This window comes from Somniosus microcephalus, unplaced genomic scaffold (assembly GCF_052327205.1).
Source record: "Somniosus microcephalus isolate GS21.2 unplaced genomic scaffold, FLI_Smic_1.0 unresolved_chr9, whole genome shotgun sequence".
NCBI lineage: Eukaryota > Metazoa > Chordata > Chondrichthyes > Squaliformes > Somniosidae > Somniosus > Somniosus microcephalus.
In genome coordinates, this window is record NW_028225187.1 from 19,495,125 (window position 1) to 19,513,071 (window position 17,947).

The 17,947-nt window shown below is 49.0% G+C and overlaps 1 protein-coding gene across 1 annotated transcript in view; it reads right to left on the reverse strand.

The window, feature by feature from the left end:
• Positions 1-473: 473 nt before the first annotated feature.
• The window catches only part of LOC147084863 (uncharacterized), a 90,119-nt gene continuing 72,645 nt past the window's right edge, over positions 474-17,947 (reverse strand). Inside the window, exon 5 of the mRNA XM_085979354.1 lies at positions 474-1,750. Coding sequence (XP_085835480.1) covers positions 1,134-1,750 — 617 coding nt within the window. The 3' untranslated portion in view covers positions 474-1,133. The remainder of the gene's footprint in view (positions 1,751-17,947) is intronic.

A 17,947-nucleotide genomic window follows, 5' to 3' on the forward strand; every position in this document is an offset into this window, starting at 1 on the left:
GACGTAACCGGATCTCGACAGACGTAACCGGATCTCGACAGACGTTACCGGATCACGACAGACGTAACCGGATCTCGACAGACGTAACCGGATCTCGACAGACGTAACCGGATCTCGACAGACGTAACCGGATCTCGACAGACGTAACCGGATCTCGACAGACGTAACCGGATCTCGACAGACGTAGCCTGATCTCGACAGACGTAACCAGATCTCGACAGACGTAACCGGATCTCGACAGACGTAACCGGATCTCGACAGACGTAGCCAGATCTCGACAGACGTTACCAGATCTCGACAGACGTAACCGGATCTCGACAGACGTAACCGGATCTCGACAGACGTTACCGGATCTCGACAGACGTTACCGGATCTCGACAGACGTTACCGGATCTCGACAGACGTAACCGGATCTCGACAGACGTAACCGGATCTCGACAGACGTAACCGGATCTCGACAGACGTAACCGGATCTAGCCAGATCTCGACAGATGTTACCGGATCACGCCAGACGTAGCCGGATCTCGACAGATGTTACCGGATCTCGACAGACGTAGCCGGATCTCGACAGACGTAACCAGATCTCGACAGACGTAACCAGATCTCGACAGATGTAACCGGATCTCGACAGACGTTACCGGATCTCGACAGACGTAGCCGGATCTCGACAGACGTAACCAGATCTCGACAGATGTAACCGGATCTCGACAGACGTAGCCAGATCTCGACAGACGTTACCGGATCACGCCAGACGTAGCCGGATCTCGACAGAGGTTACCGGATCTCGACAGACGTAACCGGATCTCGACAGACGTAACCGGATCTCGACAGACGTTACCGGATCACACCAGACGTAACCGGATCTCGACAGACGTAACCGGATCTCGACAGACGTTACTGGATCACGCCAGATGTAACCGGATCTCGACAGACGTAACCGGATCTCGACAGACGTAACCGGATCTCGACAGACATTACCGGATCTCGCCAGACGTAACCAAATCTCTCCAGACGTTCATGGGCCACGCCAGACGTTACTGAATCACTGCTGTCGTCTGGGGGGCGGTGGCGGGAGAACGGAGACGGGAGGGCGAGTGTCGGAGGCGGTGGGGGAATTCTCGGAGATGCGGCGCTCACTGGGGCAGCAGGGCCGCGCCGTGCCGGGAGCGCTGGTGTGCCAGCAGGTTGTAGGAGCGGTTGAAGCCGCGGGGACAGGCGGTGCAGCGATACGGTCGCTCACCGGTGTGTGTGCTCTGGTGCTGCACCAGGTTGTAGGAGCAGCCGAAACTGCGGCCACACAGCGAGCATGCGAAGGGCCGGCGCCCGGCGTGGGCCGCGCGGTGGCGCTCCAGGTGGGCGGCGCAGGTGAAGGCTCGGCCGCAGAGCCGGCAGGGGAAGGGCCGTTCGCCGGTGTGGCTGCGCTGGTGGGCGGCCAGGTTGAAGGACTGGCCGAAGGCCTTGCCGCAGAGCGTGCAGAGGAACGGCCGCTCGCCGCCGTGCGTCCGCCGGTGCCGGGCCAGGTTGGACGCGCTCTTCAGCCGCTTGCCGCAGACTGCGCAGGGAAAGGGTCGCTCCTCATTGGGGCTGGGCTGCTGGACCAAGCTCCGGCTACTCTCGCCGCCCGCCGCGGGATCCTCCTCCTCCCGTGCCGCCCCCTCTCCCGCAGGGGGTGCGTGGTCAGCCGGGGGAGGGTCAGCCATCGGGGGCGCGGGGCGGGCGGGAAGAGAGAGATGACGGAGGAAGAAACTTCCTACAAAAGAAACAGGAAAAACAACACGCAGTTAATTCGATCCGCGACCGGGTGGAAATTCGACTGGGGAGGCATCGCAAAATGGGTGTTATCGCCCCCCACCCACCAGCCCTGATGATGGGGCTGCGTCCGTTTGGAAGACTGGATATTGGTCAATATCCCACCGACACTCGCTGTCCCAGACTCAGCTGTGATGCCCTCCCTAGTCAAATATCTCACGCTCCCAAAGCTTGCCTGTGATGCCCACCCGAATCAAATATGTCACTCTCCTGAAGCGCTCTGGTGATGCCTCACTTCGAAAAATTATCCCCCTCTCCTGAAGCTGCGATGCCTCACATATCCAAATATCCCCACTCCCCTCAAACTGTGCTGCCTCACATGGCCAAATATTTCACTGTGATGAAGCTGTGATGCGACACATGGCCAATTATTTCACGCCCCTCAAACTGCGATGCCTCACACAGCCAAAAATTTCACTTCCCCTCAAACTGTGATGCCTCACAAGGCCAAATACCCCAAACCCCTTTAACTGTGCTGTCTCACGTGGCCAAATATTTCACACTCCTTCACTTGCAATGCCTCACATGGCCAAATAGTCCCACTCCCCTCAAACTGTGACGCCTCACATGGCCAAATACCTCCACTTCCCTCACACTGCGATGCCTCACATGTTCAAATATTTCACTCTGTTGTAGCTGTGATGCCTCACATAGCCAAATATTTCACTCCCCTCAAACTGCGATGCCTCATATGGCCAAATAACCCCCACTCCCCTCGAACTGTGCTGCCTCACATGGCCAAATATTTCACTGTGCTGAGGTTGTGATGCCTCACATAGCCAAATATCTCCCACTCACCTGAAGCGGTGATGCCTCACATGGCCAAATACCCCACTCTCCTGAACATGGGATGCCTCACATGGAAAATATTTCACTCCCCTTAAGCTGCGATGCCTCACATGTTCAAATAGCCACACACTCCCCTGAAGCTGTGACGGTTCACATGTTAAATATTTCACACTGTTGTAGCTGTGATGCCTCACATGTCCAAATATCTCCCACTCACCTCAAACTGTGACGCCTCCCATGGCCAAATAGTCCCACTCCCCTCAAACTGTGATGCCTCACATGGCCAAATAACCACCCACTTCCCCCAAACTGTGATGCCTCACATGTCCAAATATTTCCCTCCCCTATAGCTGCGATGCCTCATGTACAAATACCCCCACTCCCCTCAAACTGCGATGCCTCACAGGTCCAAATATTTCACTCCCCTCAGAATGCGATGCCTCACATGGCCAAATATTTCACTCTCCTGCACCTGCAATGCCTCACATGGCCAAATATCCCCACTCCCCTCAAACTGCAAAGCCTCATGTTCAAATACCCCCACTCTCCTCAAACTGCGATGCCTCACATGGCCAAATAACCACACTCTGCTCAAACTGCGATGCCTCACATGGCCAAATATTTCACTCTGCTGAAGCTATGATGCCTCACATGTCCAAATATTTCACTCCCCTCAAACTGCGATGCCCTACATGTCCAAATACCCCCACTCTCCTCAAACTGCGATGCCTCACATGGCCAAATATTTCACTCCCTTCAAAAAGTGATGCCTCACATGGCCAAATATTTCACACTGCTGCACCTGCGATGCCTCACATGGCCAAATATCCCCACTCCCCATAATCTGCGATGCCTCACATGGCTAAATAACCACACTCTGCTCAAACTGCGACGCTTCACATGTCCAAATACCCCAACTCCCCTCAAACTGCGATGCCTCACATGGCCAAATATCCTATTTCCCCTCAAACTGCAATGCCTCACATGTCCAAATATTTCACTCCCCTCAAACTGCGATGCCTCACATGGCTAAATAACCACACTCTGCTGAAACTGCGACGCCTCATATGTCCAAATACCCCAACTCCCCTCAAACTGCGATGCCTCACATGGCCAAATATCCTATTTCCCCTCAAACTGCAATGCCTCACATGTCCAAATATTTCACTCCCCTCAAACTGCGACGCCCCACATGGCCAAATACCCGCAGTATCCCTCAAGCTGCGATGCACAACATGGTCAAATATTTCACTCCACTCAAACTGTGATGCCTCACATGGCCAAATTCTCCCACCCCCTCAAACTGTAATGCCTCATGTCCAAATGTCCCCACTCCCCTCAAACCGTGATGTCACACATGACCAAATATTTCACACCCTTCAAACCGCAATGCCTCACATTGCCAAATACCCTCTCTCCTCAATCTGCGATGCCTCACATGGCCAAATACCCCCAATACCCTCAAACTGCGATGCCTTACATAGCCAAATATTTCACGCCCTTCAAACTGCGATGTCACACATGGCTAAATATTTCACTCCCCTCAAACTGCGATGCCTCACATAGCCAAATATTTCACTCCCCTCAAACTGTGATGTCACATATGGCTAAATATTTCACTCCCCTCAAACTGCGATGCCTCACATGGCCAAATACCCCCACTCATCTTAAACTGCGATGCCTCACATGGCCGAATACCTACACTTCCCTGCAGCTGCGATGCCTCACGTGTCCAAATATCTCACTCTCCTCAACGTGCGATGGCTCACATGCCCAAATAGCCTCACTCCCCTCAAACTGCGATGCCTCATATAGCCAAATATTTCACTCCCCTCAAACAGCGATGCCTCACACGTCCAAATATTTCACTCCCCTCAAACTGCGATGTCGCACATGTCCAAATATTTCACTCCCCTACAGCTGGGATGCCTCACAGGGCCAAATACCCTAAATCCCCTCAATTTGCAATGCCTCACATGTCCAAATATTTCATTCGCTCAAACTGTGATGCCTCACATGTCCAAATATTTCACTCTCCTCAAACTGCGATGCCTCACATGGCCAAATCGTCCCACTCCCCTCAAACTGCAGTGCCCCACATGGCCAAATTCTCGCAGAATCCCTCAAACTGCGATGCCCCACATGGCCAAATTCTCCCACCCCCTCAAACTGCGATGCCTCACATGTCCAAATAGCCCCACTCCCTTGCAAACTGCGATGCCTCACATGTCCAAATGTCCCCACTCCCCTCAAACTGCGATGTCACACATGGCAAAATATTTCACACCCTTCAAACCGCGATGCCTCACATTGCCAAATACCCCCACTCCCCTCAATCTGCGATGCCTCACATGTCCAAATATTTCACTCCCCTCACACATGGCCCAATATCCCCACTCCCCTGCAAACTGCGATGCCTCACGTGTCCAAATCTTCAATCCCCTCAAACTGTGATGCCTCACATGCCCAAATAGCTTCACTCCCCTGCAAACGGTGATGCCTCACATGTCCAAATAGCTTCACTCCCCTGCAAACTGCGATGGCTCACATGCCCAAATAGCCTCACTCCCCTGCAAACTGCGATGGCTCACATGCCCAAATAGCCTCACTCCCCTGCAAACGGTGATGCCTCACATGTCCAAATAGCCTCACTCCCCTGCAAACTGCGATGGCTCACATGCCCAAATGTTTCACTCCCCTCACACATGGGCCCAATATTCCCCACTCCCCTGCAAACGGTGATGCCTCACGTGTCCAAATAGCCTCACTCCCCTGCAAACTGCGATGCCTCACATGTCCCAATAGCCCCCTCTGTCTCTGCCCACACTGCCTGCCATGTCCTCACTCGGCCACTTGGAGGTGAGCGAGAGCCTCGCCATTCAAAACCTGTTTTTCTGTCGGCTGGGGGCAAAATCTTCTTAAAAAACAGCAACAGACTGCATTAAAGGCGCAGAGTCAGGAGGCGGCGCCGGCCACCGGCACTTCCGGCGCGGGGTGACCTCCCCTTTAAAACTAGGCCGCAGCCTGCTTCCCCGCCCTCCGGTGGCTAAATTACACCGCGATTTCGCCCGCCACCGGCAGCGGGGGATCAAACGCCACCTTAGCGGCACTTACCGGCCGCTCCGGTCGGGCTTTCGGAGCGTTTAAATGGAAATCAAAAGCCAAAGGCCGGCCGCCCGCCTGCCGCTCGACGTCAACGGACGCCCCGACCCAACACTCCCCTGGCGCATGCGCAGCCGCCCCGCCGCTGCCCAGATAGGGCGTATTTACCCGCGCGGGGCAGGCTGGGTAAGGGCGGCCACCATTGCCGCCCGCCCGCCTCCATTCTAACCACTATTCACAGAGTTGTGAGCGCCAGACCCTCTGGGTGAGAAAACTGTTCATCTCAACTCCTCCCTAACCCTTCTACCAATGACTTTCCATCTATGCCCCCTTGCTTATTGACCTCTCTGCTCAGGGAAATAGGCAAGGGAGATGGAGTATAAAAGTAGGGAAGTCTTGCTGTAACTGTGAGACCACACCTGGAGTACTGCGCGCACTTTTGGTCTCCTTATTTAAGGAGGGCTACGTTCACTAGATTGATTCCCGAGATGAGGGGGTTGTCTTATGAGGAAAGGTTGAGGAGGTTGGGCCTATACTCATTGGAGTTTAGAAGAATGAGAGGTGATCTTACTGAACCATATAAGATTCTGAGGGGGCCTCGACAGTGTAGATGCAGAGAGGATGTTTCCCCTCGTGGGGGGAATCTAGAACTAGGGGGCACAGTTTCAGGATAAGGAGTCACCCATTTAAAGCGGAGATGAGGAGGAATGTTTTCTCTCAGAGAGTCATGAATCTGTGGAATCCTCTGCCCCAGAGAGCTGTGGAGGCTGGGTCATTGAATATATTTAAGGTGGAGATAGACAGATATTTGAACTACAGGGGAGTCAAGGGATAAGGGGAGCGGGCAGAAAATCGGAGTTGAGGCCAAGATCAGATCAGCTATGATCTTATTGAATGGCGGAGCAGGCTCGAGGGGCCGAATGGCCGACTTTTGCTCCTATTTCTTATGTTCTTATGTTCTGTTCTTATGTCCTTCCTATCCACTCTATCCAGGCCCCTCATAATTTTATACACCTCAATTAAATCTCCCCTGAGTCTCCTCTGTTCCAAAGAAAGCAACACCAGCCTATCCAATCTTGCCTCATAACTAAAATTCCCAGCCCAGGCAACATCCTGGTAAATCTCCTCTGTACCCTCTCTAGTGCAATCACATCTTTCCTGTAATGTGGTGACCAGAACTGCACCCAGTATTCTAGCTGTGGCCTAACTAGTGTTTTATACAGTTCTAGCATAACCTCCCTGCTCTTGTATTCTATGCCCCGGCTAAGAAAGACAAGTATCCCGTATGCCTTCTTAACCAGCTTATCTACCTGTCCTGCTACCTTCAAGGTGGAGTGGGCCTTTGGCGTAATGGTAGCATCCCCGCTGCTGGGCCAGAAGGCGTAGGGTTTTGAACCCCGCTCCAGACAGTCCCGGCAAGTGGAGTCGGAGCTCCGGCTCTAAATTCTGGGTTGACATCCAGCGGGATACCTGTGTCCGTGGATGTGGGTGGACCTCCCCCTCGTATGGGTTGTGGGAGCCCGTAAAACCCTCCCGCCATAGGACTAACCACCCTAATGGCTGGTACGAAGATGGTTACGGTCATGGAAGGAGCGTTAATCGCGGCCAGAAATCCTTCCACCACTTTATACAGTGCCCCAAAGGGAACAGTGTGAAGACACGTACGACGACGACCTTCAATGTCAGAGAATGTGGAGTCAGGGGACAAGTAGCAGAATGAATTGCTGGCTGACTTCAGGACAGAAAGCGCAACAACACTCAAGAAGCTCGACACCATCCAGGATAAAGCAGCCCCGCTTGATTGGCACCCCATCCACCACCTTAAACATTCACTCCCTCCACCACCGGTGCACCGTGGCTGCAGTGTGGACCATCTACAAGATGCACTGCAGCAACTCGCCAAGGCTTCTTCGGCAGCACCTCCCAAACCCACAACCTCTTCCACCTAGAAGGACGAGGGCAGCAGGCGCACGGGGAACACCACCACCTCCAAGTCACACACACCATCCTGACTTGGAAATATATCGGCCGTTCCTTCATCGTCGCTGGGTCCAAATCCTGGAACTCCCTCCCTAACAGCACTGTGGGAGTACCTTCACCACACGGACTGCAGCGGTTCAAGAAGGCGGCTCACCACCACCTTCTCGAGGGATGGGCAATAAATGCTGGCCTTGCCAGCGATGCCCACATCCCATGAACAAATTTTAAAAATATTAATTATTGAAAGAAAAGTTGACAAATGTCTGAGGGGGAAATGGTTAAAGAGAGGAAGTGTTTGGTAAGTAGTTGAGGATTTCATTGAATATTGAAAAATTCTGTACTTGTCGAAAGTGAATAAAGGATATTGTACTGTTTGAGAATGTATCATCTCATTTCATCTGTATTGGTATTACCATCGCCGAATCCCCCACCATCAACATCCTAGGGGTTACCATTGACCAGAAACTTAACTGGAACAGCCACATAAATACTGCGGCAACAAGAGCAGGTCAGAGGCTGGGTATTCTGCGGCGAGTATCTCACCTCCTGACTCCCCAAAGCCTTTCCACCATCTACAAGGCTCAAGTCAGGAGTGTGATGGAATACTCTCCACTTGCCTGGATGAGTGCAGCTCCAACAACACTCAAGAAGCTCGCCACCATCCAGGACAAAGCAGCCCCGCTTGATCGGCACCCCATCCACCACCTTAGACATTCACTCCCTCCACCACCGGCGTACCGTGGCTGCAGTGTGGACCATCTACAAGATGCACTGCAGCAACTCGCCAAGGCTTCTTCGGCAGCACCTCCCAAACCCGCAAACTCTTCCACCTAGAAGGACAAGGGCAGCAGGCGCACGGGAACACCACCACCTCCAAGTTCCGCTCCAAGTCACACACACCATCCTGACTTGGAAATATATCGGCCGTTCCTTCATCGTCGCTGGGTCAAAATCCTGGAACTCCCTCCCTAACAGCACTGTGGGAGCACCTTCACCACACGGACTGCAGCGGTTCAAGAAGGCGGCTCACCACCACCTTCTCAAGGAAAACTAGGGATGGGCAATAAATGCTGGGCTTGCCAGAGACACCCACATCCCATAAACGAATAAAAAATGCAGAGAGTGGCAGTAAAGGGTAGCTATTCACAGTAGCAGAAGGTGGGTAGTGGTGTTCCACAAGGATCAGTGCTAGGACCACTGCTGTTCACAATTAACGATTTAGACTTTGGAATTAAAAACATAATTTCTAAATTTGCGGATGACACCAAATTGGGGGGGTAGTCAATACTGAGGAGGACTGCGACAAGTTACAGGAGGACATTAATAAACTTGCAGAATGGGCATATAATTGGCAAATGAAGTTCAACACAGATAAATGTGAGGTATTGTATTTTGGTCGGAAGAATAGGGAGGTCACTTATCACTTGGAGGGTGCGAGTCTGGGGGGGGTAGAGGAACAAAGGGATCTCGGAGTACAAATACACAAATCACTAAAAGTTGCGACACAGGTTAGCAAGGCCATAAAAAAAGCAAATCCAGCACTAGGGTTTATTTCTAGAGGGACAGAATTGAAAAGTAGGGAAGTTATGTTAAACCTGTATCGAACCTTGGTTAGACCACACCTGGAGCACTGTGCACAGTCCTGGTCTCCATATACCTCGGTTAGACCACACTTGGAGCACTGTGCACAGTTCTGGTCTCCATATACCTTGGTTAGACCACACTTGGAGCACTGTGCACAGTTCTGGTCTCCATATACCTTGGTTAGACCACACTTGGAGCACTGTGCACAGTTCTGGTCTCCATATACCTTGGTTAGACCTCACTTGGAGCACTGTGCACAGTTCTGGTCTCCATATCCCTTGGTTAGACCACACTTGGAGCACTGCGCACAGTTCTGGTCTCCATATAACTTGGTTAGACCACACTTGGAGCACTGTGCACAGTTCTGGTCTCCATATACCTTGGTTAGACCACACTTGGAGCACTGTGCACAGTTCTGGTCTCCATATACCTTGGTTAGACCACACTTGGAGCACTGTGCACAGTTCTGGTCTCCATATACCTCGGTTAGACCACATTTAGAGCACTGTGCACAGTTCTGGTCTCTGTATATCATGGTTAGACCACACTTGGAGCACTGTGCCCAGTTCTGGTCTCCCTATCCCTTGGTTAGACCACACTTGGAGCACTGTGCACAGTTCTGGTCTCCATATACCTTGGTTAGACCACACATGGAGCACTGTGCACAGTTCTGGTCTCCATATACCTTGGTTAGACCACACTTGGAGCACTGTGCACAGTTCTGGTCTCCATATACCTTGGTTAGACCTCACTTGGAGCACTGTGCACAGTTCTGGTCTCCATATCCCTTGGTTAGACCACACTTGGAGCACTGCGCACAGTTCTGGTCTCCATATAACTTGGTTAGAACACACTTGGAGCACTGTGCACAGTTCTGGTCTCCATATACCTTGGTTAGACCACACTTGGAGCACTGTGCACAGTTCTGGTCTCCATATACCTTGTTTAGACCTCACTTGGAGCACTGTGCACAGTTCTGGTCTCCATATACCTTGGTTAGACCACACTTGGAGCACTGTGCACAGTTCTGGTCTCCATATACCTTGGTTAGACCACACTTGGAGCACTGCGCACAGTTCTGGTCTCCATATAACTTGGTTGGACCACACTTGGAGCATTGTGCACAGTTCTGGTCTCCATATACCTTGGTTAGACCACACTTGGAGCACTGTGCACAGTCCTGGTCTCCATATCCCTTGGTTAGACCACACTTGGAGCACTGTGCACAGTTCTGGTCTCCATATACCTTGGTTAGACCACACTTGGAGCACTGTGCACAGTTCTGGTCTCCATATACCTTGGTTAGACCTCACTTGGAGCACTGTGCACAGTTCTGGTCTCCATATACCTTGGTTAGAGCACACTTGGAGCACTGTGCACAGTTCTGGTCTCCATATACCTTGGTTAGACCACATTTGGAACACTGCGTACAGTTCTGGTCTCCGTATACCTTGGTTAGACCACACTTGGAGCACCGTGCACAGTTCTGGTCTCCATATACCTTGGTTAGACCACACTTGGAGCACTGTGCACAGTTCTGGTCTCCATATACCTTAGTTAGACCACACTTGGAGCACTGTGCAGAGTTCTGGTCTCCATATACCTTGGTTAGACCACACTTGGAGCACTGTGCACAGTTCTGGTCTCCATATACCTTGGTTAGACCACACTTGGAGCACTGTGCACTGTTCTGGTCTCTGTATATCATGGTTAGACCACACTTGGAGCACTGTGCACAGTTCTGGTCTCCATATCCCTTGGTTAGACCACACTTGGAGCACTGTGCACAGTTCTGGTCTCCATATACCTTGGTTAGACCACACTTGGAGCACTGTGCACAGTTCTGGTCTCCATATACCTTGGTTAGACCACACTTGGAGCACTGTGCACAGTTCTGGTCTCCATATACCTTAGTTAGACCACACTTGGAGCACTGTGCACAGTTCTGGTCTCCATATACCTTGGTTAGACCACACTTGGAGCACGTGCACATCGTCTCTGGTGGCCATATACTTGTAGCACTGGTATGCAAATTCTGGATCACTGTATTTATCATGGTAGTTCTCGGTCTAGATCACTTGGAGCACTTGGCTGCACAGTTCTGGTCATACCTTGGTTAGACCACACTTGGAGCACTGTGCACAGTTTGGTCTCATATACCTTGGTTAGACCACACTTGGAGACTGTGCACAGTTCTGGTCTCCATATACCTTGGTTAGACCACACTTGGAGCACTGTGCACAGTTCTGGTCTCCATATACCTTAGTTAGACCACACTTGGAGCACTGTGCACAGTTCTGGTCTCCATATACCTTGGTTAGACCACACTTGGAGCACTGTGCACAGTTCTGGTCTCCATATACCTTGGTTAGACCACACTTGGAGCACTGTGCACAGTTCTGGTCTCTGTATATCATGGTTAGACCACACTTGGAGCACTGTGCCCAGTTCTGGTCTCCATATCCCTTGGTTAGACCACACTTGGAGCACTGTGCACAGTTCTGGTCTCCATATACCTTGGTTAGACCACACTTGGAGCACTGTGCACAGTCCTGGTCTCCATATACCTTGGTTAGACCACACTTGGAGCACTGTGCACAGTTCTGGTCTCCATATACCTTGGTTAGACCACACTTGGAGCACTGTGCACAGTTCTGGTCTCCATATACCTTGGTTAGACCGCACTTGGAGCACTGTGCACAGTTCTGGTCTCCATATACCTTGGTTAGACCACACTTGGAGCACTGTGCACAGTTCTGGTCTCCATATACCTTGGTTAGACCACACTTGGAGCACTGTGCACAGTTCTGGTCTCCATATACCTTGGTTAGACCACACTTGAGCACTGTGCACAGTTCTGGTCTCCATTTTATGAAAAGGATATAGAGACACTGGAGAGGGTGCAGAGAAGATTGACAAGGATGATCCCAGAACTGAGAGGTTATAACTATCAGGAAAGGATGAACAGGCTGGGGCTCTTTTCTCTGGAAAAGCGAAGGCTGAGGGGTGACCTGATCGAGGTCTGTAAGATTATGAAAGAGTTCGATCGGGTAGACGTAGAGAAGATGTTTCCACTTGTGGGGGAGACCAGAACTAGGGGACATCAATAGAAGACAGTCACTAATAAATCCAATCGGGAATTCAGGAGAAACGTCTTTACCCAGAGAGTGGTGAGAATGTGGAACTCGCTACCACAGGGAGTGGTTGAGGAGAATAGTATCGATGCATTTAAGGGGAAGCTGGACAAGCATATGAAGGAGAAGGGAGTAGAGGGTTACGCTGATAGAGTGAGATGAGGAAAGACGGGAGGAGGCTCGAGTGGAGCATGAACTCCAGCATGGACTGGTTTGGGCCGACTGGCCTGTTTCTGTCCGTATATCCTGTGTAATTTTTACCTAAATGTTAACTCTCTTTCTCTCTCCACAGAGGCTGCCTGACCTGCTGAGTGTTTCCCAGCATCTTCTGTTTGTCTCTCTCTCTCTGTCTCTCTGCCTCTCTCTCTCTCTCTCTCTGTCTCTCTCTCTGCCTCTCTCTCTCTCTGCCTCTCTCTCTCTGCCTCTCTCTCTCTCTGCCTCTCTCTCTCTCTGCCTCTCTCTCTCTCTCTCTCTGTCTGTCTCTCTCTCTGCCTCTCTCTCTCTCTGCCTCTCTCTCTCTCTCTCTCTGTCTCTCTCTCTCTCTCTGTCTGTCTCTCTCTCTGCCTCTCTCTCTCTCTGCCTCTCTCTCTCTCTGTCTCTCTCTCTCTCTCTGTCCCTCTCTCTCTCTCTCTCTCTCTGTCTCTCTCTCTCTGTGTCTCTCTCTCTCTGTCTGTCTATCTCGTCTATCTCTCCAATTCCAATTCCAATTCAAATGCTTTATTGGCATGAAAGTTTACAGAGAACCATATTGCCAAAGCTTACATAGCAAAAAGGTACAGTTTTCCAACATTCTGTAGGTGTCAATCGATTTGACATTTGTTGGGTACATACAATATTACTTTTAAACAATATTAATTTTAAACAGTCTTTGTACTTCATTTGGTACGTTCAATATTAATTTTAAACAGTCTTAATTTTAAACAGTCCTCAGGTTGTGACATGTTGTTACATATTTGGCCCCAAGGTATGGTCTGTCTCCTTCTCCTAGGACTAATCTCAATTTTGACAGGTCATCCAATTCCTTGAAATCTGGGGTTGTTTGGCTTAGCTTGTTGAATAATATGTTTCTTGATGTGTTGAATTTTTCGCATTTTAGGAGGAAATGCATTTCTGTTTCAACCTCGCCAGCCAGACATTGATCGCATATTCTATTCTCTCTAGGCTGCCAGGATTTCTTGTATCTGCCTTTTTCAATTTCCAGTTGGTGGTCGCTTAGTCTGTACCTGGTGAGGGTCTGTCTCTGTTTTGTGTCTCTGATGGTCGTGAGGTAGTCTGCCAGTTTATATTCTCTTTTTAGGGCCCGGTAACATTCTAATCTGCTTTGGCTTTCGGTTATTTTGTTCCAATGTTCCAGGTAGGTTTCTTTGCATTTTTTAATGATTTGGTTCACTCGGATTGGTGTTTGGACGGCTGTGTTGGTCTGGGGCTGGTCAGGGTCCGGCTGAGTACTTAGTTTCAGTAGCAGCTGACTCAGGGGACTCTTTTCTGGGTTTAGCTCTTGGGTCTGAAAGGCTTTGAAATGAAGGGTGTCTGGGGAGCTGGATTTGAGGTGATTTAGGAAGTTTAGTGCTCATTTTTGGATGTTTATTATCAGTGGGTATCTGCCTAGTTCGGCTCTGCATGCATTTGTTGGCGTTTTTCTTTGGGTGCGAAGGATGCTTCGGCAGAATTCTGCATGTAGGGCTTCTATTGTGTGTTTTTCCCATTTAGTGTAGCTTTGGTGATTTAGCGGGCCCCATACTTCACTACCGTACAGTGCAATGGGCAGGATTATGCTGTCAAATATTTTGAGCCAGATTTTGATTGGGATTTGGATGTTGTAGAATTTTCTTTTTATTGCATATAGGGCTCTTCGGGCTTTTTCTTTTAGTGCATTCACTGCTGTGCTGAAGCTCCCTGATGCAGTAATAGTTAGACCAAGGTAGGTGTAGCTCATAGTGTGTCCTATAGTGGTATCACTGAGGGTAAACTGGTATTTGTTTTCCTGACATCTGGGCCTTTTTTGAAAAATCATGATGTTGGTTTTCTTTAGATTTACTGTTAGAGCCCAATTTTGGCAGTATTTGTTGAGTAGGTCTAGTTGTTGCTGTAATCCCTGTTCTGTGGGAGACAGCAGAACCAGGTCGTCCGCATAGAACAGGGATTTCACTTCTCCATCCAGGAGACGGAGACCTGGTGACTCGCTTTGCTCCAGCATGTCTACTAATTCATTTATGTATATGTTGAACAGGGTCGGGCTCAAATTGCAGCCCTGCCGGACGCCTCTTCTCTGGGTGAAGAAATCGGTGCGTTTGTCTCCAATTTTGACCCCGCATATGTTTTTCAGATACATTGATTTAATAAGGTCATAGACTTTGCCCCCTATTCCACACTGAAGAAGTTTATAATAGAGCCCTTCGTGCCATATAGAGTCAAAGGCTTCTTGAAGTCGATGAAACAGGCGAATATTTTCCCATTTTTTGTTTGGTGTATATGTTTTCCAATGAGGGTGTGAAGGGTATAGATATGGTCGGCTGTGCGGTGTTTTGGAAGAAAGCCTATTTGGTTTTTTCTGAGGATATTATGTTTGTTAAGAAAATCAAGTAATCTACTATTTAGAATCTCTCTCTCTGTCTGTCTCTCTCTCTCTCTCTCTGCCTCTCTCTCTCTCTGCTCTCTCTCTCTCTGTCTCTGTCTCTCTCTCTCTCTGCTCTCTCTCTCTCTGCCTCTCTCTCTCTCTCTGCCTCTCTCTCTCTCTGTCTCTCTCTCTCTCTCTCTGTCCCTCTCTCTCTCTGTCTCTCTCTCTGTCTCTCTCTCTCTCTCTCTGTCCCTCTCTCTCTCTCTCTCTCTGTCTCTCTCTCTGCCTCTCTCTCTCTGCCTCTCTCTCTCTCTGCCTCTCTCTCTCTCTGTCTCTCTCTCTCTCTCTGTCCCTCTCTCTCTCTCTCTCTCTCTCTGTCTCTCTCTCTGTCTCTCTCTCTCTCTCTCTGTCCCTCTCTCTCTCTCTCTCTCTCTCTCTCTGTCCCTCTCTCTCTCTCTCTCTCTGCCTCTCTCTCTCTCTCTGCCTCTCTCTCTCTCTCTCTGCCTCTGTCAATTCAATTCAATTCAAATGATTTATTGGCATGAAAGTTTACAGGGAACCATATTGCCAAAGCTCTGTCTCTCTCTCTCTCTCTGTCTGTCTCTCTCTCTCTCTCTCTCTGCCTCTGTTTCTCTCTCCAATTATTCCAATTAAATTCCAATTAAAATGCTTTATTGGCATGAAAGTTTACAGAGAACCATATTGCCAAAGCTTACATAGCAAAAAGGTACAGTTTTCCAACATTCTGTAGGTGTCAATCGATTTGACATTTGTTGGGTACATACAATATTACTTTTAAACAATATTAATTTTAAACAGTCTTTGTACTTCATTTGGTACGTTCAATATTAATTTTAAACAGTCTTAATTTTAAACAGTCCTCAGGTTGTGACATGTTGTTACATATTTGGCCCCAAGGTATGGTCTGTCTCCTTCTCCTAGGACTAATCTCAATTTTGACAGATCATCCAATTCCTTGAAATCTGGGGTTGTTTGGCTTAGCTTGTTGAATAATATGTTTCTTGATGTTTCTCTCTCTCTCTATCTCTGTCTCTCTCTCTCTGTCTCCCTCTCCGTCTCTCTCTCTCTCTCTCTCTCTCTCTGTTCTCTCTCTGCCTCTCTCTCTCTGCCTCTGTCTCTCTCTGCCTCTGTCTCTCTCTCTGTCTCTCTCTCTCTGTCTCTCTCTCTCTGTCTCTCTCTGTCTCTCTCTCTCTCTCTGCCTCTCTCTCTCTCTCTGCCTCTCTCTCTCTCTGCCTCTCTCTCAATTCAATTCAATTCAAATTCAAATGCTTTATTGGCATGAAAGTTTACAGAGAACCATATTGCCAAAGCTTACACAACAAAAAAGTACAGTTTTCCAACATTCTGTAGGTGTCAAACAATTTTGACCCTTGTTGGGTACATACAATATTACTTTTAAACAATGTTAATTTAAACAGTCTTTGTACATCATTGGGTACATTCAGTATTAATTTTTAAACAGTCCTCAGGTTGTGACATGTTGTTACATATTTGGCACCAAGGTATGGTCTGTCTCCTTCTCCCAGGACTAATTTTAATTTTGACAGGTCATCCAAATCCTTGAAATCTGGGGTTGTTTGGCTGAGCTTGTTAAATAATATGTTTCTTGATGTGTTGAATTTTTCGCATTTTAGGAGGAAATGCATTTCTGTTTCAACCTCGCCGGTCAGACATTGATGGCATATTCTATTCTCTCTAGGCTGCCAGGATTTCTTGTATCTCCTTTTTCAATTGCCAGTTGGTGGTCGCTTAGTCTGTACCTGGTGAGGGTCTGTCTCTGTTTTGTGTCTCTGATGGTCGAGAGATAGTCTGCCAGTTTATATTCTCTTTTTCTCTGCCTCTCTCTCTCTCTCTGCCTCTCTCTCTCTCTCTCTCTGCCTCTCTCTCTCTCTCCAATTCCAATTCCAATTCAAATGCTTTATTGGCATGAAAGTTTACAGAGAACCATATTGCCAAAGCTTACATAGCAAAAAGGTACAGTTTTCCAACATTCTGTAGGTGTCAATCGATTTGACATTTGTTGGGTACATACAATATTACTTTTAACAATATTAATTTTAAACAGTCTTACTTTAAACAGTCTCAGGTTGTGACATGTTGTTACATATTTGGCCCCAAGGTATGGTCTGTCTCCTTCTCCCAGGACTAATCTCAATTTTGACAGGTCATCCAATTCCTTGAAATCTGGGGTTGTTTGGCTTAGCTTGTTGAATAATATGTTTCTTGATGTGTTGAATTTTTTGCATTTTAGGAGGAAATGCATCTCTGTCTCAACCTCGCCGGCCAGACATTGATCGCATATTCTATTCTCTCTAGGCTGCCAGGATTTCTTGTATCTTCCTTTTTCAATTGCCAGTTGGTGGTCGCTTAGTCTGTACCTGGTGAGGGTCTGTCTCTGTTTTGTGTCTCTGATGGTCGAGAGATAGTCTGCCAGTTTATATTCTCTTTTTAGGGCCCGGTAACATTCTAATCTGCTTTGGCTTTTGGTTACATTGTTCCAATGTTCCGGCAGCGGTAGGTTTCTTTGCATTGTTTAATGATTTGGGTTCACTCGGATTGGTGTTTGGACGGCTGTGTTGGTCTGGGGCTGGTCAGGGTCCGGCTGAGTACTTAGTTTCAGTAGCAGCTGACTCAGGGGACTCTTACTCTGGGTTTAGCTCTTGGGTCTGGAAGGCTTTAAAATGAAGGGTGTCTGGGGAGCTAGATTTGAGGTGATTTAGGAAGTTTAGTGCTCGTTTTTGGATGTTTATTATCAGTGGGTATCTGCCTAGTTCGGCTCTGCATGCATTTGTTGGTGTTTTCCTTTGGGTGCGAAGAATGCTTCGGCAAAATTCTGCATGTAGGGCTTCTATTGTGTGTTTGCCCATTCTCTCTCTCTCTCTGTCTCTCTCTGTCTCTCTCTCTCTGCCTCTCTCTCTCTCTCTCTGTCTCTCTCTCTCTCTCTGCGCCTCTCTCTCTCTGCGCCTCTCTC